Raw genomic sequence first — 25,468 nt, forward strand, 5'->3', positions numbered from 1 at the left:
CTCTGCTTAGTTGACACATTTGTAAAGGTTTCTGGAAAGAATCTGTGAAATGAACAGTATCAGTGGTTAGGTGATTGTGTTTATCATATATAAGGTATAAAAACCTTTTCCCCTAAAATTTATTTCTAATCATCACTGAAGACAGACCTTTTCCAAATAACAAGGAAACAAAGTGTGGCAGAAACTAATTTTAACAAGAATGGTTCCTAATCTTTCAGCTTATTCATGTTTCCTAGAGAGTCCAGAGACTACTTGCTCTAGTCACACTGCTTACTTCAAATATTTGCACATACCCATATATACATACACATACACATATACATACATGTACACATACACACACTGTTTTGACAGCATCAAATTCACTTCAAAACACTGATGGGAAAAAAAGCTAGTGGTTAGATGATCATTTTGGTTCATAAATATTTATGCCAGCTTCATGATTTTCTAAAATGTGTATGTTCATAAGAAATGCCTGTATCACAGGTTATTTTCAGTATGTCAATAATATGGTTTCATTTTAATGTTGAAAGTACAGTATACCTCTGTTTTATACTAATGAGTAGATAACACTAATGTCTTATGTTTCACAACATTTCTAATACAGATACAGATAAAACAGACAGACATGACAGATAGATGGGCGATAGATGATAGATAGATAGATAGATAGATAGATAGATAGATAGATAGATAGATGATATAGATAGATAGAAGAAAAACAGAAAGACTCAAAGAAGACAGACAGGCAGGTAGAGGACTTGAAATGCCCACACCATAACAGAATGTTAACTATGTCACTATGTGAGACAATGCATGTTAGTTAACTTGACTATATACTACTCAATATATATTTAAAACAGATTGTACTTGGATGCATACAATGAGTATTTGTTGCTTAGAATAAATAAATATTTAAATTTACCACTTCATAAGAAAAACATATTGTTCTAGCATGGCAAGCTCTTTATGTGTTCTTTTCTTTTTCTTTTCTTTTCTTTTTTTAAAATTTTGTATTAGATATTTTCTTCATTTACATTCAAAATGCTATCCCAAAAGTACCCCCTCCCCCCGCCCTGCTCCCTACCTACCCACTCCCACTTCTTGGCCCTGGCATTCCCCTGTACTGGGGCATATAAAGTTTGCAAGACCAAGGGGCCTCTCTTCCAAATGATGGCTGACAAGGCTATCACACAACTAGTTCACTTTTTAGCACATTGCAACTTTTTGGTTCTCTGCTTTATATCTTGATTCATCCATTTTTCTAGAGAGCCCTGGGTTTGTACTTAATTCAAAATTATGTGGCAATGTGTAAATATTTGGAGAAATGAAAAAAGATATGTTTTCATTATTGCTAAGTCAGATATAGTGGTGCATATCTGTAATCTAAATAATGAGAGGTTTGACACAAGAGGATTACAAATTCAAGAGCTACTACTACTACTACTACTACTACTACTACTACTAAATGAAGATGATGATATCAAGCATATTTCCAAGCACTGTACACATGATGCTGACTTAATTCTCTCAGCCGCTTTATGGAGAAAAATAATTGTCATCTTTGCTTTACAGATCAGTAACTAATGCAAGAAGTCAAGTGGAAGTTTATGCTCCACAGTTAATAGGAGATCGAGCCTGGGTTTGAGACAAAATGATCAAATTACAGACGTGTGAGCAGCTAATTTGTGCTCCCTCTGCTTCTTTATCTAGTTTCAAACATAAATACTGGGTTGATAAATAGTTGGCCTTGGGTTTAGTATTGACTCTGCTCACATTTGAACTCTACACTTTAAGATGACTTCTTTGAACATTTATCTCTCATTTGTAACATAAAAGAACATAACCAAACCAAATAAGATATTTTATTTGGGACTTGCTCATTTAATAAAATTTTTGTAAGAATGAACTACATAAAAACTGCATTTTAAATATATTGTTAATAATTTTAGTATGTGCTCATATACGCCTGTTGGGAAAAAATTGTAACAAAGAAAAACTTAAAAAGGGGTTGGGGAGGCTTCCTTAATGGCATAATAACTTCTCCTAATGAAAGCATTTCCATTAAAGTATCAAAGCTCACTGCAAGGCATAGAAATTGATCAGATAATCACACTTGATGTTGGCTCAGGACTCTCTAAGGATGAGTAGTTTGAAAAAGTCATGAGTTTTATACATATTTCAGCTATCCATGAAATTCTCCAAAGGAGCTCAGAGGAAGATAATAGGAAGCAGCAGAAATTGCCATCTGAATGTTCTAAAGTCTGGTTATGTCCCTGCTGTATAGAACACTGAGACTTTCTGAATCAGGCAGAATTACCCAGAAAGTATTTTTTAAATGCATACACTTAATTTTAACTCCTTGGAGATTATACTCTAACAGGTCTTAGTTGGGGACGGAGGATCTGCATTTGAAATGACTTCCTCCTATGGCTCATGAGCAACCAGATGTGGAATTCCTAATCTGTTACAGAGCCAAGATGGAGGCTGAAAGTTCAGCATCCCTATTCTAGACAGTTCCTTGCTTGGGCAGCCTTGCTGCCTTGGAACCTAGAAACTGATATATAATATGTGTGTGTGTATGTGTGTATGTGTGTGTGTGTGATTTTGAACTTTGTAATATTCTAGTTTTCATAGGCAGTAAACAGCTCAGCACTGTTAAAAGAGGAAAATAAAATATGGGGAATATAGGTATTTAATACAGAAAAGTGAGGATGTGGAAGGTTCTCCTTGTGTGAACCACCATATCTCAGAATATAAATACAAGCTCAGAATGACAGGACAGAGAATTTTCAAACCCCAAGCAACAAGCCTGTTGCTTTGTAATGTCTGTCTTATGTTCTTTGGAGTATAGAGTCTGGCTATAAAGTTGGTTAGTTCAAGGTAACACTGCTTTTCCAAGTGGAAATACATTTTAAAGAGGGGGCAATGAGCAGATGAATCCTCTTCCTTATATTCCTCTTAAAACATACTCATTGTAGGATATCACTTGGTGTAGTAGAGAAGTCAATTGTGAGACCATAATTGAGGGGTAATGATAACCAAGGGAATTTATCAGTTTAGCAGTCTTCATTAAAAGACAGGGATGGAGACAGTCAACTTCTCACCTGAGTGGGAGAAGCTCACATTTTTACATCAGCACAAGAATGGAGTTTCATGGGAATATGCCCTGCTGCTCTAGGTGGTGTAGTCTCCTTTCTTGAAAAATTTAGGAATGGCTTCTTAGGATCTTTGCCTGGAAGAAAATTAGAAGCAGAGTGAAGGCAATATCCTCGTCCCTTCTTGTCTTGGGACTAACAAGCACCATTTGGTACTTATATCCACACACACATTTTTCTAATAGTTCATTTTAGCTATTTATTGCCTGCTTCCAAAGATTGACTCAAGGTAAGCACAGAAGTCAGGATCTAAAGAGGAGATCATTACATTTACCATAAAGACAAAGAGACAACACAGCTGTTCTTAAAGAGAAGACAGATCAGACATCATGTTGATCCTTCTTGGACCTAGGGCAGCTCCAAGCATAAAACTCTCAAAATTATCTTAGAAATCAAGAGACAAACAGCAATACTCATTTGGCACTGAGGCTCCAAAAACACAAGAGTCATTCAGATAGCCAGTCTCCAGTCCAGGCGCATGTTTCCATTCAGATAGTCTCTGTACTAGGTTCATAGTCTAAGGATCATCCAAGCCTGTGAAAAACACAGATGCTTATAACTATAACTTTGACTTACAGATCACAGAATTTTGTATACTATATGGTTGTGGGTACTTATTTTTATTTGTTTTTCTCACACTATTTTTTAGTATACATATATATATATATATATAATTATATCTCTACTATATAATGTTTTTCACATGATTTTAAACTGCATATTATACATATATATGTTTATAATTACACATATACATAATGTTTGTCTCATACTATTTTAACTACTGTATATATATTTATAATTATATATGAATGTTTTTCTCACATGACTTTTAACTACATGTTATATATATATATATAATATATATATATATTCATTATTCCATATATATTAAATGGAATGCTTGTTTTCTCATATTATTTCTAAATTAACTCTAAATATATATGTATGTATATTTGTATAATATATATAATAGTTGTTGTACAGACATAGACTACACTTATTTATCATTATATACATGGTATATGTGATATATATGTATATGTATGTGTATATATATATATATATATATATATATATATATATATATAACCCAGCCTTCTTCAGTGCTGATGTTTGTACTGAATGTCTGTTATATCTTTAAGCTATGTTATACAGGTAGAGTAATGTGACTGGATTTTAAGTCCTTTTTATAAAAGTGATGGGAAATTATTATGCTGAATAAATCTTGTCCCTCTTCTCCCTGTGAGACCCCTGAGTCCTGGACATTGGTTACAGATTATGGTTATCTTGTGCCAAAGGGACACACACTGAACTTCAAATGTGCTTCCTGTTCTTCTAGCTTGTGGGAGGCTAGAAATTTCAAAGGCTGACCCACCACTCAGGCTAAAGGATGATCATTGTTTCTGCTCTTTCATCACTTAGGGATTAGCTTGATAAGAATCTCATGCATGCAGATGCTAGCCTAGCTTGTACCTCACCCTTCTATTAAAGGAAACACCCAAACCAGATAGGAATCTATAACATTCCTGAGTCCTTAGGCAGGCAAGGTAGTAAGGAAATGCACAGGCAGATGAAGAGTGGAGTTGGAGAATGTACCAGCCATGGCCAGGCAGATTTTGACCAAGCAGAGACTCTCCTTAAATTCTATGCCTATCCCCTTTCCATAAAAGCTCATTAGTAAAGAGCTCTTCCCAAACCTATCTCTGTTTAAGCCTGCAAACTGCCTATTTGCCACACAGTCCAGCTTTAAGCAGTCAAATGGAGACTCTGGTAATCATTCTAAAATGAAAATCTTGTCATGGTCCTTCTCACCTTGCTTGGATAGTGAGAGATGGCCCGTTAACTCTAGTCTTGTTTTTAAGCATCATGATCCTATTAAGTAGCATGTGTAAATTAGGTAAAGTTATCATTAATTGCTCTGAATAAAGCAGAGAGTGGGTACAAGGCCTATATTTTGTCCTGTGGTTTTCCTGCTAGACAATATAAATAAAGATTAAGAATTAATGGCGTTTTAGAATAGAACTTATACTTCTGAGACTTTATCAAATTTACTCATATTACCACAGTACAACAGCTCTTAAGATTTCAATTTTTAACCTCATGTTACAGATTATTTTTTTAAATATATGTGTGCTCTCTCTGCATATATACCTGCATGACAGAAGAAGGCTTCAGATCCTGTTATAGATGGGTCATTAGCAACCATATGTTTTCTGGGAATTGAACTCAGGGCCTCTGGATGAGTAGCCACTGTTCTTAACTACTGAGCCACCTCTCCAGCCCTAGCCCTTTTAATGCTCAAAAAATGTGAAATGACATATGAGGGGCTTGAATACCAATGTTATGACACTAAGGTGTATGATTTCTCTGCTTCTTTTCCACATAAAGCTGAGGTAACAAACAATTGCAGGAGTGTGTGGGGGGGGGAGAAGGAGTGACCATCAGAGGATCTGATGGTTAAACAACTTTCACAACAGAGTTCCAAGAAATACACGGCAGAAGCCAGGAATCTCTAGGGTAAAACTACACAACACAGCTTATAAAGGTCTGCCTTCTATCTGAACAACCATGGTCTCATGTTTTCTTCTTTTGCTCCCAATATTGTTATGATCACTGTTTCCTGGACAGACTAAGCTCATACCCATCTTTTGCTATGCCTGTGTTCTTCTCATCTCAATCCAGAATACCAGCTTCTCCCTCACCCACAGTGAACCCCAAGCCATTTAATAAGATCATCTCTTGTGGAAAAACCACCAGGAGTTTCTGTCTTTGGGCACACCCTCTCCTCCCCTATGCTGATGGATTTCTGTAATGCATATCTGTCTATGCCTGCGCTGAATCAGCATCACAACTTCACATACTATAGAAACTAGTATTGGAATTAGAGCAGCAGGATTTGAATTATACTTGTGTTTTTGAACAAGAAGAGAGTGGGTTAGATTTAGATATTTTTATTGGTATGAGATGATTGACAATAAGAAACTTCCAGTTATTGTGCAGGCTACAGGATGAATAGGAGATTAAGAATACATTTCATTTCTCTTTATCTTTCTCCTATCACCTCATTTCTATCACTAATAAGAACAAAAGCTTAATATTTGAGCTCATGAAGCTCTGTCCATATAGTCAAATCACTATAATTAAAGTGATGCTTCAAAAGCTTTTATAAGAAATAAAAAAAAATAATAAATAGAAAAATAGAAGAAAACTTTTGTGTGGTTTTCTATTATTGAATCAGTAATTCATTGATAGCTTAGATCAGTATAATATATTACTTTCCAGCTGTTTAAAATAACTTGCAATATTTTAGTGGGGGTTATTGCAGAGAAGGAGCATAATTGCCTTATATCTATGGGTATGGGGTATCACCCATAACTCACCACCCTCCTATCCAGGATAGGAACAATTCGGCAAGAATTAGGTAGATACACAATACCATTTGACACAACAAAGCAAGCTGTTAGTAATCTTCTCTAATAACAAAGATGAACAGAATATCAATATGAAGTTTCTTCTGTATACTGTGACTGCCCTTATTCTATACCCATACATGCTTGTTTGTCCCCTAACAAGAAGCATATAACCATTCATATTTCAGCTATATGTTCAAAAGGAAAACCAAATCAGAAAAAAAAATAAGATGAGGCCTGTGTGTTAGCTTTCTGGAACTCTGATACTAATAAATGAAAACAGACTTGAAGACTTCTATGAGCTTACCTGGTCTGATTATCTCTGAATCCCAAGAAAAGTAACACAGCTGGAACCAAACTACACCAATGACTACAACCTCCCAGCAGCTTCTCACACCTACCCCAAATTCTTCATGCTGACCTGGCCTCCAAGATTCTCTCTCTCTCTCTCTCTCTCTCTCTCTCTCTCTCTCTCTCTCTCTCTCTCTCTCTGCCTGTCTCTCTCTCTGCCTCTGTCTTGTTTCTCTCTCTGCCTGTCTCTCTCTTTGCCTCTGTCTTCTGTTTCTCTCTCTGTCTCTCTGTCCCTGTCTCTTTGTCTCTCTGTCTCTGTCTCTGTCTCTGTCTCTGTCTCTGTCTCTCTCTTTCAAAGAGTGAAAGAAAGGAACACCTTGGCCTCAGCTCATCAAAACTCTCATCAGTTCACTGAACAACACGTATTTTAAAGGTACTGGGCCTAAAGAGATATATTTCATTCTAAGAAGAATTTCATTTGCTGAAAAATAAGCATGGGGATATGGAACACTGAATATGCTACAAGGGTATTATACAGGATAAATAAGACAATCCAAGTTCAAGATACACAGAAAAGCCTAGGGAAAGGCATCACAAGAGACAAGGGGCTAACTTTCTAGTGTGGCACAGAAAGTCATCAAGGAGAGTGACCTTGGAGACAGAGCTGGAAGCTGATGCACTTCATTTTATAGCAACACTACACAGAAGAGGCAGCCTTGTTCATCTCAGGGGAGAAGGGGCATGCTAATTTTATGATAATATCCACCTGCCAAAATTCTTTGTTGATTTTGTTTTTATTTTGATAGCGATTAAACATAGCAGGGTGAAATCACTGAAGGTTGAAATGCTGCCTGCTGTGTACTGACAAGCTAGAGAAACAAAAGTTAGTTAAAAACGGAAGGTTGAAAGAGTAGGCTCAGGAAAAAAAAAAAAAAAAACAGGTTTGGGAGTGGCATGTGAAAATAAGGAGGTTCCTGGGCAGGGAGAAAGGAGATCACAGTGAATGCACGAAAGCAAACTGGAAAGAAGTTCTTTGAATACAAAGCAGATGCCTGGGTCTGTAGTCAAGATTTGGGATGCAGAATTTCCAGAGCAAATGCTTACACAAACTTGGAACTTCTCCTTCCTGTCTCTCAGTACCTTGGTTTGTGTGTAGTGGGAGCAGTAACCACCATCTTTTCCAGAAAGGTCTGTCACTGTATTGCTCAATGTTCTTAGTGCTTTTGTTATCTGAATCAAATCTACAGATTCCCCACTAGTGGTCAAAAGTGCTCTTGTTATTGGTCCCAAACTTAGTGAAGCCATCAGTTCCCTTCTGCACCCTGAGCTGGCCTAGCATCTGTGGCTTTCAATTTGCTGCCCCATCTGCTTTGGGTTCTTGCAGAAAGTATAACTTCCATCTAGTACTCAAGCTTTTTTCTTATAAACATCCTTGTAAACTATGATCTAATCCCCTTTATGGAAATATTAACAAGGCTTTTGGAGAGAAGAGATGGCCTGGGAAGACACTCATAAGGAGCTGGTAGTGACCCAGAGTGACACAGTGACAAAATGACAGAGCCACTACCATGTGGGTTGTTGTCATCATAGCCACCTGATCAGCAGACAGCTTTCACATCATCCATGCCTCATTCTGAGTTTGGAGCAGTAGATGTATAAAAGACTTCTACTCGTAGGGTTTCCTCAGTTCCATTGTTTGCCTGATATTAAGAGACTAAGGTGAGTCCTCTTACTGATCTAATGGCTATTTGAGGGATAAATGGGTTGGCTATGGCTAAGCTAAATGATACAAGCCAGTCCAGAATGGAGAATGAGCAACAGCCAATGGGTAATTTTAGGCACTCAAAATTATGAAGACGAATCAAAAATACCATCCCAGAAAGGGCAAATGTTTTCTAGAGATTGGGGTGATGGGAAAGCATGGAGACAAGGAAGCTATTGGAGGACAACAGTAGCCATACTGTACTGAAGAATAGAAATTAGACAGAATCCACAACACAGCAAATCAAAGCAAAGGGAGACTTTACTTTGGAGGAAGGTGATGTAATGATCTACTTGGGCTCAAAGTATGGCAAATGTCCAAAGTAGAGCATAGGAGAAAAGCTAAAATAAGCTTTGGAAGACCACCATGTACTGCAAGCATTTGAAGTAAGAGTCTTAGGACAGTGAGAAGGCTTACGTAATTCAGACTTACCCACTGCTGGTCTTCTTTCATATCAGGAAACCAGAGCTTCTTTGTTATAATGACATAGTTTCTAGACTCACAGATTTTGTTACAGAGCTTCAGGCTTCATAGAAAATATCAATGCAAAATGATTTGTATTCACCAGGATCTCAAAATGTCTGCATGTTTTCCCCTTTAGGATAACTGAAGTTTGCCCAAGATGTCCTCCCAGCAACACCAACAGAAGTGCAAGCTCTCTGCTAACTGTCCACCCAAATGCCCCCAACAAGGTCCCCAGGCTCCTACTTCATGTCTCCCTCTCAGTGCCCCACCAGCTCCTGCTTGCTGTGTTTCTACCTGCTATATTTCTGGCTTGGGAAGCAGCTGCTCTTTAATATCACACCGATTTCCTCGGTTCTACCTCCGCCAGCCTCAGCGTTCTGAGTGTCCTGAGAAAGAGACTGCAGAATGTTCAAGCTGTTGCCATAGCCCTGGAAACTGTAGCTAAACCGCATTCCTCGAGGAAACAAAGAACATGGCCCAGGATCAGCTTTGAAATGATGCTCTTCTTCACCCAGTCTTCCTCCCTGTCCTGAAATAGTTGCATGGATAATGGGATCCTTTACTTGTTAAGAACCTGAGGCCTCCTGGCTTTGGATCTTGTACAAGGCAAAGAACTAGAGGTCAAAGACAACTGTTTTCTGAAGCCTTATAAGCACACAGAACAGAAATAAAGCTTATCTCTTATGGTACCATTAGCTTGCTGGTGTTTATTGATTTTTCCAGTGGAGCCTGAATTGATCTGCCTTGATTCCTTAGCCAGACTCCACAATGACCCAGCCAAGCCAGAAATTTCCTTCCAGATAGACCCAGAGCCTGAGCTCTTTGGAGGGCTGTGTGTAGGAAAGATCCTCAGGAAAGATGTGGGAGGATGTTTGCAGAACACAAACGGCCCAATATTACTAATGTTTATGCTGCTGTTGCCGCTGCTGCTGCTGTTGCTGCTACTGAGCTGTCCTTCTGTACAGTGGACGTTCTGGTGCTCAGACCCTGAGTGAGACTGTATGATGTCCAAGAAGGAGATGGCACAGGGACATTTATAGTTCTTAGACCTTAGTTAAAAAAAAATCATGAAAAGAAATTCTGAACATAACTATGTAACTGAGTGACCACTGCATATCTCCTCACAGGAACCAGAGTCAGTGAGGATCTGTACAGTGTCCAGTTAGAAAGACACCTGTGTGACTTGGTGTGGTTGTCCACACATGGTTATGGTGAAGTGGAACCATACCACCAGACAGAACTGGCAAGATCAAAGCAGATTTAAAAAATCTTGGTAAGCCGGGCGTGGTGGCGCACGCCTTTAATCCCAGCACTCGGGAGGCAGAGGCAGGCGGATTTCTGAGTTCGAGGCCAGCCTGGTCTACAAAGTGAGTTCCAGGACAGCCAGGGCTACACAGAGAAACCCTGTTTCAAAAAACCAAAAAAAAAAAAAAAAAAAATCTTGGTAAATCTCATAATTAATAATGGTGGCATTAGAAACAGCTCCCACCCAGACTACCTGTCCTGGAACATGTGACCACAACACCTCACTAAGGGAAACATGACAACTGGTCACATTCCATAAAAACCTAGAGTTCTCCAGCCTAATGAGGTATCTAGATAGTCCTGGAGTGTTAAGCGAATGAACTTCCCTTACTGGGCATCCCTTCCTGGAGAATATATTCACTCTTTAGTTCACTCTGAGTAAGATGTGTACATTTTCATCTGCCACGAATAAAACAGTTTGGATAATCAAGGACTGTCACTTTCATCAAGGATAGATGCTTGGGTTGAGGGAGGCCTTTGTCATAGAGAGCCCAGCCTAGGTCTCCTTTAGAAGGCCTTTCTTCCAGCCTCTCCATACTTTAGCACTCATCCGGAGCTAAACCATACTGCCTTGTTCTGGGCTCAGTTCAGGCAGTGGACCCCGGTCCCAACACCTCAAAGTCCCCAGTGGTGTCTGGGCATACAGGAGTTTGAGATCCACAGCACCTGTACCAGATCTCACAGTTTCTCACCCGGAAGAACACCGACTGGGACACCTATACTAGACTGCATTCTGCCTTCCCTGAGTGACATTCTGGCAGTGCTCTGGTTCCTAATGGCAAGGCAGACTTTCAACCTGTCATCCCTGTGTTTTGTCTCCCCTAAAGCAGTGAGGCAGAAGCCGCAATCTGACACATGGTAGTCTCGTTTCCTACTTTATTCAAGGGGAAAGATGTCATGGGTTTAAGAAAATATTCTCAAAGTACAGTCCTTTCCAATCCAACAGTGGTCCACAGGCAAAAGCAGTGCTCTTCCCAGTCCACCCTCTGGGACCATTTCCTAGTCTCAATGTTGAAACAAACTGGTGTCCATAAGGTTGGTGAGAGAGAGTCTCTATATATGAGAGACTCTATACCATGTCAACAATTATCTATATAAAATTAAGTCATAATTTAACCATAAATGTTGCAGAGAATATGGCACTGTGATCAATAAATTACAGATAATTTTTTTCATTAACATACAATATACAGTTGAGAAAATAGGGATAATTCATGTGAGAAAACTAGAAAGACACTAACAGATTATTTGTGTCCAGATAACATGACCTTTAACCTGGGCACTAATTTACAGGCAGAATTTCTGGATATAGTCAGTTTGATGCATATTGTCTAATGGATAGGGAAACTTCATTAATATTATTTTTTATTGTCAACATTATCATAAATTTGAGATATATTCAATATTTTTAAATATTCCATTGTCCCTAAACAAGTTTATCTATGTCTGATGTGTTACAAAGAAAATCCCTCTTTATCAACTTATAGTCAAATTATGTTGTTTGTATTTCTCTAACAACCAAAAGTATTAAAAATTAAAAATTTAAATGTCATGTATGCCATGTATAAATGGTTTTAGAAATATTTTTACAGAAGAATAAAGTAATAAAATCTAATTTTCATCAAGAAAAGACATGTGCTTTTAATTTTTAATGAATCTACACATGTCTTACTTTAATAATTTTAAGTATATTATAATGGAATGCAAGAAAAAAACTGCAAAGTGGGACAAATAAAAATATTCTCTATGGGTCATTTTGGCCACTTTTCGGTGTTATATAGAATTTCTTTTGGGGTGAAATTTGCTGTAATGAGCTGAACTTTCAGTAGGCCCTGGGGGCCAACAATGTTAAAAAAGAAAGTATTAAGTATAGCTCTGTTAGATACCAGACCACAAGAGGGCAGAAATGAATTACATATTTGGCATGCCATTTTTCATTAACAGTTGAGAAAATAAGATGAAGCCTCCAACCCACTTGCAAGCTAAACAGGGTGGCATCCAGCACCTGGTCTTGAAATTTGAGGACAAAGACAAAATCCACGATGACAATGAATACTGCATTGGTTTAGCTTAAAGTTTTTTTCTTTTTCTTTCCCTTTTCATTTATTCTTCTCTCATATAATATATCACAACCACAATCTTCTCTACTTCCAGTCCTCCCAGTTCCCTTCCTTTTTCTCCCCTCTTCCCCAAATCCACTGCTCCTCCATTTCTTTTCAGGAAAGAGCAGGCTTCCCAGTGATATTAACTAAGCACAGCATAAGAAGATGCAATAAGCACAGGAACAACGCCTCATAGCAAGGTTGGGTGGATCAACCCAGAAGGAGGAAGGGTCCGAAGGGCAGGCAAAAGAGTCAGAGACACATCCTTCCCCTCTCTTAGGAGTTCCACAAACATCCCAAACTAAGCAACCACATCATATGTTCTGAAAACCTAGTACAAACCCATGCAGGCTGATGATAGTCATTTCAGTCTCTGTGAACCCCTGGGAACTATGCTTTCTTTGGGTCGTGTTTTATGATTTTTTGGGTCGTGTTCTGTTATCTTTCCTCTCCCTCTAGCATAGGCTTCCCTGAGTTCCACCTAAGGTTTGGGTGAGCCTTTCTGAGATAATGCAGTTGAAAATTTTTATAATTTGCAAAATGTTGTATGATATTTCCAATAAATTTAAATTTTATTAAAAGTAGTAAATTAATGAGATAATTTAAATATTGACCCACTGAGCTTTATCAGTAGAGTCTTCAGAACTATGGGTCTAAGGTGTCTCTGCAGTGGGTTCAATCAGGTTATAGAAACCATGGATGCAGTTAAACCAAGGAATTTTAATGTAAGAATTACTAACAGTAGGAAAACCAAAAACAACTATAAGATATGAGAAAAATGGCTGAGAGAAAAATAGCCAAAAAGACAGACATGGAAGGGCTCATACTCTATTGGCGTGTGGCTTAGCCAACACCAAGCAAAGTCACTCTATAGTTTAGCTAGATCCCAGGCAGGTATAGAGTTATAGGCAAACAGTAAGTAAGCTTCGTGAGAGCAGGGTAGCAAGAAGACATTATATTTTTGATGTCTGGGCATAAAGTCCATGTAACAATGGACACATAAAACTTTTGGAACAAGGAGGTTTGAAGAGGTGTCACAGCTCCAGTTGGACACTCTTTCTGTATAAGTGGCCAGCTGGATAGATTCAGGACCTGTGCAGGTAGAAAAGCTATGAAAAGGTCATCCTCATTAGGTGGGTGAAAGGAACAAGTCCAGTCTCATATTTACTCTATTGCACAGAGATCTGCCATCAGAGGGCCTCTCACTTTTAGACACCTGCTTCTAATCTTTTTTTTGTACAGTGTTGCTATATAACCCTCTATCCAGAATGCTTTACATCAGTTGTATTTAAAGGACAATGTTTCTCAGAATTCTGTTATTTACCATAGAGTATATATGTACAAATTAATTTAGCAGTAAGATAATATAATTGGCAAAACACTATCATTTATACTCATGTATACAAAGCCTCAGAGACTTTTTGAAATTCATTTGTCAGATACATCTATTTAGGGAGGACAGTTGCTTCCCCTTCAGGGTGTGCAAAGATCACATTTTCCACCAGGAGGCAGCACAGCTAAGTGAGTAGTTAATAATCACCTGAACATTCTTTCTCAGCATAATTACCCTGAAGGGGCACTTAACTTCCTCATATTGCTGAGGCTCACTGGATCCAAGGGAATATAGAGCATCTTTGGTTACCTTCAGGAATCAATGTTTTTATAGCTTAGACCCTCCAGAGTAGAGGTCAGACTTGAATTGGGAAACTCTGTGAGGCACAAATCTCTTAATCTTAGAATCAAATCATGACCAAGAGGATACAGTCTAATGCCAGTAGAGGACAGTTGAGAGTTTGAGTCAAAGTCTGAAGCTCTAGATTTGGTTATAGTTCCCCTGGGGAGACACAGGAGATCTGTTACCCCATTTCAGGCTTTTTCAGGCAGTGTGTACAAGATAGTTCACAGTGTGGAGAATAAACTCATATCAGCATCCAGGGAGAAAGGCTTGTGGGGAGGGTCCATGACAGACATAGGCCAACAGTACATCTGAAATAACCCAGATGGATAATTCATCTCTGTGGACAATGAAAAACAAGTTGAACAATTGGAAGGAGCCTCTGGACAAGCAGTCATATTTCATCTTCAGAGATTCTCTAGGAGAGTCCTGCACTTTCACCTACCTGAGACAACTGACCCCCTCCTCCTGCTTACTAATTGACCCTGGATGCTCTCAAAAGACATTAGAAATAATATGCTATCTTGGCTTGCATGACAGCCATGCAAGTACCCTTAGTATTCTTAGTGTTCATTTATTAGAGTTCAATAAAGCTATAATAAACACATCACTGAACTTTTAATATGTTGAGGAAGATTCATTAATATAAGAACCATGAGTAGGAACCATAAAGTGTCTAGTGGACATTTCAGTGCAGTATAAAGTTATTATACTTAAAAAATGGGATCTTGGACCATGAGCTTACAGATATATTACTATAACACATTAGGAAGGTTAAGAGCTGGACTCAGCTCTATCTATATATAACACACACACACACACACACACACACACACACACATGCTCTTGCACACTAAGCACACTCTAAGTACACACGAAGCACATCTTAAGCACATCCTCAAATCTGAGAAGAAAATTAGTTTTTCCATAAGTAATGCTGTCACAATAGATAACCATATTTTTCTGAAATAAGAGGAGTATTTATAGGATTAAAATATTAAAACTATTATTTCTTAAGAAATTCTTAGAATAATTTTCTATAGTTTTAAAATAGGTATCCATTTTATGTTAATAACACAAAAATAAAAAGCTATACTTTTAAATATGAACATTTATGTCTTACTGAAAGCTAGCAGGATAAAGACTTATAACACACATTGAAAGAAACTTTACATATGAATATAACATGAGCAGCATAACCCATAGTAAGTTTTAAAATTAATTAAAATGTACAACTAAATATTTGTTCTGAAGGAAATATTGTAGTTTTTCTATAGATAAAATGCACAGCAGTGAGAACCTTGTAGTGAATCCAGCCTTCCCCTCACACTTCAACTTTTGTGTCACCTGCCAGTACCCACAAGCACTCTCTACGTGGGAACACACTGGTATCTCTGGCCTGGAAATCAGGCAGGCATGAGATATTCACACCCCTTCCTGTTCTCTATTGCAAATTAGCCAGTCTCATCCCCAGACCCGTAGCATACCATTTGCAGGGCCTTGTTCTTCTGCTTTGCTTCTGCTTCTTGGGAACTCTATTTTATTTCATGGCAGACACAACTTTCCTCAACCTTGAAGATACTTTTGGTTCCTTGCCTCTGTGTAGCCATTCACTGTTCCTTCATGTAGGCTGTCAATAACCCAAGAAACACATTCTACCTGGCACACCCCATGGCAACACCTGGCAGAGGATCAGAAACATTCCCTAATAGGCAACCCACAGCCATCACATGCTCCAAAGATCAAGTGAGGGCAACAGAAACCAAGGAAAGTAATATCTACCCAACAAAGACATGAACAGATATCAGCCCCTACAATCACAACCATCTTTATCTTAGATTTCCAGGAATAAGCACAAAAACATAATCATCAACACCATGACAATATGTCTGCGCTACAACACAGAAACCAATGACTGTAGCCCTAAGAAATACAATATAGCTGAAGCACAAGAAAAAGACTTCAAAATAGTTATGAACATGCTGAAGGACCTCAAAGAAGACATGAAAAAAATCCATTAATGAAGTCTGTGAAAATGCAAAAAGTGGAATTAAATGATGAAATGGTTCCAAAGATAAAAGCAAAAACAGAATCACTAAGAGAAACTCAAACTAAGGTAAACCTGGAAATAAAAAATTTAGAAAGTCAAGACAAACAAAAACTCAGCAGTAAGGCTCATCTAGAGTACAAGAGATGGAAGAGGGAATCTCAGTTATTGATGACACAATAGAGGAAGGGATACTTCAGTCAAAGAAAATTTCAAATCTGAAAAATATACACAAAAGTTCTAGGAAATCTGTGACAATGTGAAAAGAGATAATCTACAAATAGTAGAAATAGAGGAAGGAGAAAACGTTCAGGTCCAATGAACAGAAATTAATTTTTAAAACGTTATGGAGGAAAATTTTTCTAACCTAAATATGCAGTTGCTTACTAATGTTCACGAACTGTACAAAAAAACTAAATACATTAATAGAAAAAGAAATTCTCCACAACACATAATACTGAGAACACTAAATGAACGAATATTAAAAGTTGCAAGGGGAAAAGACCAAATAACCTATATTATAAACCCATTAAAATAACACCTGATTTCTCTGTGGAAAATCTAAAAGCCAGAAGGGCCTAGATGGATGTTCTATAAATCTAAGAGAAAACTGATGCCAGCTCTGATAACCACACCTGGAAAAACTTTCAATCACAGTAGATGGAGAAAGAAAAACATAATGATGCAACCAAATTTAAGCAGTATCTAACCACAAATCTAGCTCTATAGAAGTTACTAGCAAAACAAAACAAATCAAAACAAAACTTCAACCTAAAGAGATTACCCACACCTAAGGAAACACAAGGAATAAATAATCCCACACTAGCAAATCCAAAGAACAGACCAAGCCCATACCATAACAACAAAATAAAAGGAGTCAACAAACATTTCTCATTGATATCTATCAAGATCACTAGCTTCGATCCCTGCTAAAATGACAAAGAATAACAAGTTGGATTTGAAAATAGGCTTCATCCTTCGGCTGAGTTCAAGAAACACATCTTACCATCATTGATACCAGTAGACATATTGTACAGGCAAAAACCAAGCACATACATGCTGGAGCTAGGTGACATCAGAAAATATATGGACCTAGCAGAGCATTTCACTCAAGCATGCACACGTGCATGCAGGAACACACACACACACACACACACACACACACACACACACACACTCCCCATCTTCTCAGCAGTTCATGGAACTTTCTCTAGAGTAGGTCATGTATTTGGACATAAAGTAAGACTCAACAGATAAGAGAAAATTGAAATAATGCCCTGTATCCTACCTAAAAAACATGGATTAAAGCTAGATAGTAACAACAACAGAAACAACAGAAAATTTATAACTTAGGGGAACTGAGTAACTTACTATTGAATAGCAATAGGGATCATGAGAGAAAATAAGGAAGTAATAAAAGTTATTAGAATTGAATGAAATTCAAATCAACATACCCAAACTTATGGAACATAATAAAGGTAGTTCTAAGATGCAAGTACATAGCATTCTAAATGCCTATAAAAATGAAATTATCTCATGTTAGTAACTTAGTGGCATACCTGAAAGTTCTAGAACAAAAAGAACAAATAACACCTAAGAGGAATGTACAGCAAGAAATAGACTCAGGGCTAAAATCAATAAAATAGAAACAAAAATAAATGATACAAAGAATCAATGAATTAAGAAAAAATTGATTCTTGAGAAAAGTATTAAGACTAATAAATACTTGGCCAAATTAACTAAATTAATTAATTAGTCAACAGAAGAATAGCAAAATAAAATTAGAAATAACAACAACAGAAACTGAGAGAATCCAGAGTATCATATGTACATACTTAAAAATCTGTATTTCACCAAATTGGAAAACCTAAAAGAAATGGGAAATTTTCTTGATATATACCATCTACCAAGATGAAATCAAGATCATGATTATTTTAAACACAACAAAAATAATTAAGTCTCTTATCATGAAAAAAAAGCTCAGGGCCAGAGGGCATTAGTGGAGAATTCTACCAGACATTCAAAGAATAATTAACACTAATAGTCTTCAAATTATTTCACAAGATAGAAATAGAAAGAATAGGGACTAATTCTTTTTATGAAGTCACAGTAACCCTTATACCTAAATCCTATAAAGATCCAACAACAACAACAACAACAAAATACCTATTCTCAATAAAATACAAGAACACATTACAAAGGACACCCACCATGATCACACAGGCTTCATTCCAGTGATAGGTGGATTGTTCAATATACTCAGATAAGTTAATATAGTCTATCAAATACATAGATTGAAAGATAAAACCATATGATCATTTCATTAGATTTCAACAAAATCTAACACTCCTTCATATTAAAATCTTGAATGGACAGTTGGGCAATGGTGGTGCTTGCTTTTATCCCAGCACTCTGGAAGCAGAGGCAGAGGCTCTGAATTTGAGGCCAGCCTTGCCCAGGATAGCCAAGGTTACACAGAGAAACCCTGACTCAGAAAATTGAAAAAAATATAAAGAGACAAGGAGCGAAAGAAATATGCATCAACATAATAAATGTTATTTACAACTACCCCACAGTCAATATTATCCTAAGTAGAGAAAAACTCAAAGCTTTTCCACTAAAACTAGGAATGAAAAAAGTTGTCTATTTTTTTCATACCTATTCACTATAAGACTTTAAGTCTGAGCCAGAGTAATAAGAAAATTGAAGGAGATCAAGGAGATATCTATAATAAAGGAAGAAGTCAAAATATCTTTCTCTGCTGATGATATGATTTTATACATAAAAGACCATAAAAATCTTCCAGGAAATTTCTACAGCTGATAAACACTTTTCTCAAAGTAATAGAACACAAACTTAATATACAAAACATGGCCTTCTTATACATAAATGACAAATAGACTGAGAAAAAAACAGGGAAACAACACCTTTCATTATAACATCAAAAATTATCTTGGGATAACTCCAACTAACCAAGTGAAAGACTTGAATAATAAAATCTTTATGACACTGAAGAATGAAATTAAGGAAGATATCATAGGACAGAAAGATATCCCGTGCTCATAAATCAATGGGACTAATGTGATGAAAACGATCATCCTACCAAAAGCAATATACAGATTCAAAGCAATCCCCTCTAATTCTTCATAGACATTATAAGGAAAATTTAACCTTTATATGGAAACATTAAAATAAACCAGGATTGCTAAAAACAATACTGAATAGTGAAAAGTGGAAAACTTCTGGAAGTATGTCCACCTCCAATCTCATATTGCACTGCATTAACAATGACATCATGGTCTTGGCATTAAAAAAGGACACATCAATTAATGGAATCAAGTTGAAGATCCAGACATAAGTCCATACAACTATGATTTTTTGTATATTATAAACAATCCAAAAATACACATTGGAAAAAAAAGACACCACCTTAAACAAATGGTGCTGGTCAAATTGGATGTTCTAACTAACATGGGCTGTCATCTGAGTTTTTGATCTTAGCCATTCTAATTGATGTAGGGTAGAATTTCAGGGTCATTTTAATTTGCATTTCTCAGACTAGTAAAACTTTGAATAATTAAGTGCTTCTCTGCCATTAGAGATTCCTCTGTTGTGAATTCTCTGTTTAGTTCCATACCCCATTTTTTGATTGGGTTATTTGGTTTTTTAGAGGTTAGTGTCTTGATTTCTTTATATGTTTTGAATATTAACCCTCTATCAGATGTGGGGTTAGGGAAGAGTTTTTGCCAATGCGTAGTGAGTTTTGCAGGAAAATGGAAGGAACTAGAAACTCATCCTAAGTGAGGTAACTCAGACTTAAAAGGACATGCATGCTATAGACTTACTAATCAGCGGATATTAGCCAAAAAAGTACAGAATCCCCAGGACTGAAGAAGGTTAACAAGCCAAAGAGCCCAAGTGAAGATGCCTAGATCTCACTTGGGAGGGAGAAGAAAGCAATCAAGAACTGGAGAGGGAGGGAGGGACCTCAGTGGGATCTGGGGCAGCAAGGGAAAAAGAGGAACATGGTCAGGTATTGGAAACAGGAGTGAAGCCCTGAGGAGGTATACAGTGGGGGAACACTCTAGAATGCACCAGAGACCTATGTGGTGAGAGATGCTCAGGTCTCAAAGGGAGGAACCTTAAATGAAATTCCCAACAGTGGGGAGGGAACTTGTAGAGTTCATCTATAGTAGAAAGACAGAGCATCAAGTGGAGAGATGGGTTTGCCATCCCACAGTCACAATTTCTGACCCATAATTGTTCTTATCTAAAAGAATTGCAGGAACAAAAAATGGAGAAGAAATTGAAGGAAGAGAGGTTCAGTGACTGGCCCAAATTGGAATCCAGCTAGCTCAAGGGGAGTCTCCAAGGACTGACACTATTACTGATGCTATAGTGTCCTTACAGACAGAAGGCTGCCCTCCAAGAGGCCTAACAAGCCACTGAAAGATGCAGATACTTACACTCAGACAAAGGATAGAAGCCAGGGACCCCTGTGGTTGAATTAGTGGAAAGCTGGAAGAAGCTGAGGAGGAGGGCAACCCCATAGGAGGACCAGCAGTCTCAACTAACCTGGATTCCCCAAGATCTCTCAGACACTGGTCATCAACCAGTCAGTTGTCATACTCTAGTTAATATGAGGCTCTTGACACAAATACAGCAGAGGACTGCCTGGTCTGTCCTCAGTGAGAGAAGATACCCCTAACTTTCAAGAGACTTGAGGACCCAGGGAGTGATGAGTTTTGGTGGGATGGGGGCGGGTGGGAGGGTGGGGACATCCTCTTGGAGACAGGGTGGGGTGGGGTGGGGGGGAGGAAGAATGGAATGAGGAACAGTTGGAGGATGGACCTGGAGGGGGATACCGACTGCACTATAAAAATGATTAAAGAATTATAATAAAAATAATCATAACTGGGATAGAGCTCTAAAAGAAAAAGTGTTATGAAAAGATGAAAAATAAATGGTTGAGAAACAAAGAAATGTTCAATACCTTCATCATTAGGGAAATGCAAATCAAAACTACTTTGAGATTTCATCTTACACCAATAAGAATGGCCATGATCAGTAAAACAAATGGCAGGTCATGCTAATGAGAATATAGGGTAAGGAAAACACTCATCCATTCTGATGGGAATGAAGACATGTACAGTTACTATGCTGGTTCTTTGGGAGGCTGGAAACAGATCTACCTCAAGGTTCAGCTATACCTCTTTTGGGCATGTACCCAAAGGATTCTACATTCTACTACAAAGGCACTTGCTCAGCTATGTCCTCTGCTGCTTTATTGGCAAAAATCAGAAATTAGAAATAGTCTAGACATCTGTCAGTGGATCACTGGATAAAGAAAATGTGGCTTATTTACACAATGGAATATTACTCAGCTATTTAAAAATAAAATCAGATAAATGACTGAAGAAAAAGAATTATCTCTAGTGAGGAAACAACCCCAAAAGACAAATGTGATATATATATATCACTTATATGTGTATATAAGCATGTTACAATCCATATAACCACTGAAGTTAGATATAAATTAAGAGATGAGGACACAAGGAAGGGATGGATTTCACAAAGAATGGGAAATAAAGTATATAGTTATGGATGAATGAGGGTAAGAGAAACTGGAACAGGAATATTAAACAGAGAGAGGGGTGGAAGTGTGTGTAAGAGACAGAATATGGAGTATGGAGAAGGACAGTTAAGGGTTATTTGAAGAGTTATATGTTATATGCAAACCTACTTCAGGAGAGAGAGAGAGAGAGAGAGAGAGAGAGAGAGAGAGAGAGAGAGAGAGAGAGAGAGAGAGAGAGAAACATCTAAATGGAATCATCAAATAATGCAAGATGACAAATCCTCAACCAGATAACCCTCATCACCAAGTAAAACCTTCAATGCCAGAAATGGATTACATCTAATTGAACTACTGCCCAAAGGGACGTCATAGACTCCCCCCAAACACCCCAAGCAAGTACAAAGACTTTTGTTGCTCTCCACAAGCTGATATCAGGCCCTATTGCTGAAAACAACACCCACAAAACTTGCTGAACCAGGAGAAGTTGGTGGGGGTTGCCCACTCAGAGCCTTAACCCCCACTGACTAGAGTTTATTGTACTGGTAGGTATTCTTCAGTAGCAGAGAAGAAAACTAAGCAACAATGCAGCTGCAAACCTTTTAACCTGCAATATGCTGATGCAAGAGTGGCAAAAAGTTGTGTATTTAACCAACTTAGTCCAATGTCTAATTGGATTTAAGGCCCACTCTATGAGATGAAACCCATGGTTGGCAATGCTTTGGTGGCCAAGAAACTGAGACTTGATAGGCCTAGGGGAAAACCAAACAATACATTTCTGCTAAAGGAACATAACAATAAAATGACTACTAACATTCTGCTAAACTCAATGATCAGTGTCATCAGATTTGCTCAGCCATCATTATAGAAGCTTCCTCCTGAAGTATATGGAAATAAATATAGAGACCCACGACTAGATAATGTGCAGTTTTTGAGAGACCTCGGAACACTCAGTCCTAAATGTGATGTCTCTATCAAATCCTTCCCCTCTGGGCTCAGGAAACTGTGTGGAAGATGAGAGAAAAGATTTTTTTTAGAGCCAATAAAAATGGAAGTCACCAACAAAACAAGACTTTTAAATATAACAGTGGTAAAACACATATGAGTATGGCAGTATGCACAGGTCCAAGCCAGAAAGGCTTATATGTGTGTGCAAATGTGTGTGTCTCTCTAGGTGATTCTTAGGCCTTTTCTTTGGCTCCTTTATTTCTCCTTGTTTATTCATTTGGTTGTTTTGTCCTCTTTTTTGTCTACTTTATTTATTTTACTTTAAATGTCTGTTATTTTCTCATGAGAGAAAGAAAGGAATGGTGTGGATTTGCATGTATGGGGATGTGGAGAGGAGCTGGGAGAAACTGGGAGAGGGGAACTATGATCAGAAAATAGTGCATAAAAATATATTTTCCACTAAAAAATAAACATTTTAAAATTTTTATTGATTTTTTTTGTGAATTTCACTCATGTACCCCAATCCTGTTCATCTCCCCATTCCTCCATATCTACTTTCTGCCTTTGCAGTCTTCCCCCCAAAAGAAAACAAAAGATAAAAACAATAAGAAAGAGAAAAAAATAACATAAGAAATGAAAAATAAAATATCTCGCTGCAGAAGCTATGGTATATCATGGTATATCACATAGTATACCTTTTAGTCCAAACAACTTTACTTGCCAATGTTCATTGCAATGAATCATTGGTCTGGTTCAAGGCCTCTGGCTTCTGCTACACTAACAATCTTCCCTGGGGTTCTTCTCAGATATCCTGTTGTCCTGTGTCATGGAGTTTCTGCTGCTTTGGTTCTGCAGGAGCAGCCTCTTCATGCACTCCAGCAGTTACAAATGGGATAGAAGTTGGGGTGAGCCAACTCAAAGGCCTGGATCTGAGCCTGAGTGGTGGTGGTGCTGTTTAGCTTACCAGCTTTCCTGTACAAGTGCCTCCAGGGTCAGCTCTCCCATTTGGCCCAGGTGAGGGGCAGGACAAGCTCTTCTGCTTGTGGAGACTTGCAGGAGGCAGAATGGGCTCATTTCCTCAGGAGGTTCAACCATGCCCATGATGCCAGGGACAGCTCTACTGTATTGCCTAGGTGAGATGAAGACCTACTCTCACAAGTGCTACAGTTGGTAAAGGGCAGGGCCAACTCTGTGTAGCCCTCAGACATCAAGATGGGTCCAGGACGCAGCACAGACCAAGATGTCCACATGGCCTTTGATGGTAACATGGTACAGAGAAATGGGACATCAACACAGACCACTGCTGCTGAAGGGCCAGCCATAGACTCAGACAAGGCTCTCAGTGGCAGCATAGGCCTGGACCTCACCATGGCTTCAGGTGGCAGGGCAGGCTACTCACATCAGGCTAATGCTCACCAACTTTTATTTCTCTAGTTCTGTCTCTCTTCATAGTGCACACACCATTCCTGACTCTTTCTCTACCATCTTTCTACCACATACTTGTTTATCATATGTGGTATGGTGGTCATGTGATACTGGGTTTTGTAAATCTTTAAAAATTAAAATTAAAATCAACATGAAAAGAACAAATCAGAGCTTAATAGTAGTGGAAACTTAAACTAATTAAGACAATTTTAAGATATCATATTGGTAGAGAACAATGAATGTAATAATATTCATTGATCTGTGAAGTGCTTCAAGAAATTTGTGCAAATTATATAGGAGGTAATGAATATCTATGTAAGAATAACAAGTAAACAATCAGATATAAAAGTTTGTTACTCTAGAGAGATATATGAGTCAAGAATAAGGAAGGATCTCCAAAATTCAACTTACAGAGGCCTCTATAGTATTTGGACTGGATACACTGCCATCGGAAGAATGACACAGATGCTGAGAGCCATCAACCATGACTTAGGATATGATGCAGGTTAGAAGACCATGAGGAACTGACCAGGGGTTCTGGTGCTTTCTGTCAGTGCTGTGGCTTGGTGCCTTGCATATGTGAAGGACAAGGCTTACTTCTAGAAACTGCTGTCACTATCTTTAAAGAGACTGGGGCAAAGGAAGGGACAGAACAAATATAACCCAAATTGTCTAACTGCTATCTTAGGTAATGAAATTGAACTTAACTTCAAAATTTGGCACTGGATGGACTAATCTGAACTCTGGGAGTATCATAGCTATGAGAGACCTATATCCCTTGTATAAATTCTTCAAGTGGTTGCAATTGTCCTCAGGATATAGTCTGAGTTCTTTCTCACACATCCAAATCCTCAGCAGAGCTTCTACCTTTTTATATTTCAGTTCACCTCTTCTCCATACTCCTCATTCTGACCCTACCACAGTGAGCTTTGCTACCAAAAGGTCCTCTTCCATTTCCTATACCAAATATCTTTACATTTTCCAGATCTGAAATGAAAATGTTTTTTCCACCTGCTCCTATTTTATATGGCTATTTACTAAGTCTCAGTAAACATTGCTTTTTCCAAAAAGAATGGCTGTATCTTATCTTGCTCTTAAAGATACAGTGTACCAGTCTAGACAATATAGTTTATGCTTTAAACTGTTTGGGTGGGGGATGATGGTATGCTGTGAATTAGCTAAAGAACTTTTGGACTTTGGAAAGAGAAGCCAAGGACAAGCAAACAGTTTAACTTTAACCAGCAGTGGGCAAAGGTGAACCAGCTGGCTAGTCAGAGAATCTTGGGGAGAGTACTATGATGTCAT

The 25,468-nt window shown here is 38.0% G+C and overlaps 1 protein-coding gene across 1 annotated transcript; it reads left to right on the forward strand.

Moving 5' to 3' along the window:
- The first annotated feature begins 9,223 nt into the window (after positions 1-9,223).
- Lce7a (late cornified envelope 7A) lies at positions 9,224-9,541 on the forward strand. The gene has a single exon (XM_085835315.1). The coding sequence runs from the start codon at positions 9,247-9,249 to the stop codon at positions 9,532-9,534; it is 288 nt and encodes a 95-aa protein (XP_085691441.1). The 5' UTR covers positions 9,224-9,246; the 3' UTR covers positions 9,535-9,541.
- The last annotated feature ends 15,927 nt before the right edge of the window (positions 9,542-25,468 follow it).

This window comes from Mus caroli, unplaced genomic scaffold, assembly GCF_978045245.1.
Source record: "Mus caroli unplaced genomic scaffold, Mus_caroli_1 scaffold_3, whole genome shotgun sequence".
Lineage (NCBI taxonomy): Eukaryota > Metazoa > Chordata > Mammalia > Rodentia > Muridae > Mus > Mus caroli.